The following is a 2,415-nucleotide window of genomic DNA, read 5'->3' as shown; positions in this document are numbered from 1 at the left end:
CCCGTCACCAGGGAGAAGAGGCTGACCCCCACCTCGCTACAGCCTCCTCTCAGGCAGTTGTAGGGAGCAATGAGGGCTCCCCTCAGCCTCCTCCAGGCTGAACACCCCCAGCCGCTCCTCGTAAGCCTTGTGCTCCAGACCCCTCACCAGCTTTGCTGCTCTCCTCTGGACATGTTCCAGCAATGCAACATCGTTCTTGGAGTGAAGGGCCCAAAACTGAACCCAGCATTAGAGGTGCGGCCTCACCAGTGCCAAGTGCAGGGGCACGATCACCTCCCTACTCCTGCTGGCCGCACTGTTCCTGATACAAGCCAGAAGCCAAAGTACAAAGCACTACAAAAAGAGCCAAGAACATAGAAACAATCCTTCAAGCAGTTGGGAAGATTTCCTGACAGGATTTTTGGGTTTACATTCATTATATTATCAGTGCTTCAAAAACATTTAAAACCAGCATCTGGATGGAGGGAAGGTAAAGGACATGATGCACTGCATATGTTTAATGCAGAATTTACCATCTCCTGAGGACTTTACACTTGATACATGGGGTTCCATAGAAAGTAGAGGTTGTTAAATCATAAAAAAGCAAACAATATTATCATTCTAGGTGCTGTCACCTGCGTGGCCTGGCCTTGCTGCTGCAGCTGCTGTAGTTGCTGTGCAGTCAGAAAGCTCACTGGCTTGTTCCCAGCGATCAGTTTTGTCCCTGCTGGCATCGTAGTCAGGATGATATTTCTACCTAATCCGCTGATGCTAAGGAAAGAGAATTGTTGCAAGGTTAGTAAACAGCACAGCAGGCTAGGTCTTTCAGACTCACAAATTGTTCTTCCGTTGCTAGGAGATTAAAGTTACTTACCTAATTTACTAATGACTTTAAGTTGCGGGTTTTTTTTCCCCCCCCCACAAAACTGACAAATACACAAGTGACAAGTTTATGTCAACATTTGTCACTATGATAGAGAATTACTTTATCACACGAATTAAACCCTCTAATTCTGGACCGTGCACATCACTGGGTTAGTCTGATCAGACCTGAACGCTTCTCAAGGAATGCAGAAAATAGCTGAGCACAGAGCGTTCTGCCTTGAAGTATCAACTGCGGAAGACACTACCAGAATTCATGGAAGAATAAACAAAAAGACTTGAATATCTGAATGCCAGAGGAATTTTCACTGAGGCAGTTCACACTTCCCTAGTTTCTTTACGGGAGAGAGGGCCTCAGATTACACGTATTTTTAGGTATGTCACCAGGTTAATTCTTGCTCAAACACACAGAACTAACCTAATAGCTGGTTTCAAGGCAAAGAACATTTTTTTCTTCAATGTATTTGCTAGAACCTACACCTCCGGGAACCTAAACAAAGATGACATTCTCATTGCCAGACACTATATCCGTTCAGTTTCTTGCAGCTAATGGACCTATTAACAGACTGCAAGTCGATTCCCCCCTCTGCTTTCTAGGTCCCCAGGAACCTAGTGACCACAGCCCTTCCTCAGCCCTATTTCTAAAGCAAAACTACCAGATGCAAAATACTCACTTGGCCCCGAGGTTGCCCTTGATGATGGGGGCAGTCACCACGCTCTTGCCTTTCACTGGCTGGCTGATCACTGACAGAGGCACTGTTATTCGTGCTGGTAGTTTGCCCTAGAGAAGTTGAAGAACACATGAGGAGCCGCAGGGAGTTCAGCAGAGAAACTGCTTGACAACATGCAATTACCACTCAGCTTGCTTTTTAGGAGTCCTGGGAGTAGAAACCAACAGCAGCTTTGCTGATGAAATCTGTGCTCCATTTCAGGCTCATTAAAATTCACCTCCATCTCATTCACTGCACAGCAGCCTCATCCCTGAAAACCCGCATCATCTTTGCACCACAGTATTTCTCTGGGAAGGCTCATTGCATCCATCCATGATTTTTAGCCTTAGGAAGCTCTGGTAATGTCAACTAGCTTATTCAGCCTTCACGATACACTTTATGGTGCTTCCAGCTTTGGACATTACAATTGTATTAAACAGGGAATTTGGTAAAAAAGTTAATACAAGTAACAAACACTTCTAGTTCTGACACCATTCCAAAGGAAATTATTTCAGATGCGTGGGGCAAGATGGTGAGCTGCACGAGGTAGGACTTTAGATAAGCAAAGTTTATTTCATTAACTCGCAACAGGAGGTGAGGGAAGACATATCTGACTGCTTTCTGGCCATTCAGCGTTTAGCTACAATTCCAACACCATGAAATTAGTTGCAGACCCACATTCCACAGCACTTAATTTGAGCCTCTGTGGATGCCAAGTTTTCAGACATAAACCATCAGTACATTTCAGCATTCCCCTTTCTCACCCACCTCCAGAAAAATTTTAGCATTACTTACTGCCTGGGATGTAGATACTACTGTGGTGCTGACGGGTACCTGCCGCACA

At 45.2% G+C, this 2,415-nt stretch overlaps 1 protein-coding gene across 1 annotated transcript in view; it reads right to left on the bottom strand.

Moving 5' to 3' along the window:
- Window positions 1–2,415, bottom strand: part of NFRKB (nuclear factor related to kappaB binding protein) — a 30,975-nt gene that overhangs the window by 16,544 nt on the left and 12,016 nt on the right. The window contains exons 20-22 of the mRNA XM_035897968.1: window positions 2,367–2,415; window positions 1,536–1,642; window positions 615–750 (exon numbers count right to left, since the gene is read on the bottom strand). Coding sequence (XP_035753861.1) covers window positions 615–750; window positions 1,536–1,642; window positions 2,367–2,415 — 292 coding nt within the window. The remainder of the gene's footprint in view (window positions 1–614; window positions 751–1,535; window positions 1,643–2,366) is intronic.

Source organism: Egretta garzetta, unplaced genomic scaffold (assembly GCF_000687185.1).
Source record: "Egretta garzetta isolate BGI_Z169 unplaced genomic scaffold, ASM68718v1 scaffold307, whole genome shotgun sequence".
In the NCBI taxonomy this organism is placed as follows: domain Eukaryota; kingdom Metazoa; phylum Chordata; class Aves; order Pelecaniformes; family Ardeidae; genus Egretta; species Egretta garzetta.
This window is presented reverse-complemented; position numbering and strand designations above follow the sequence as displayed.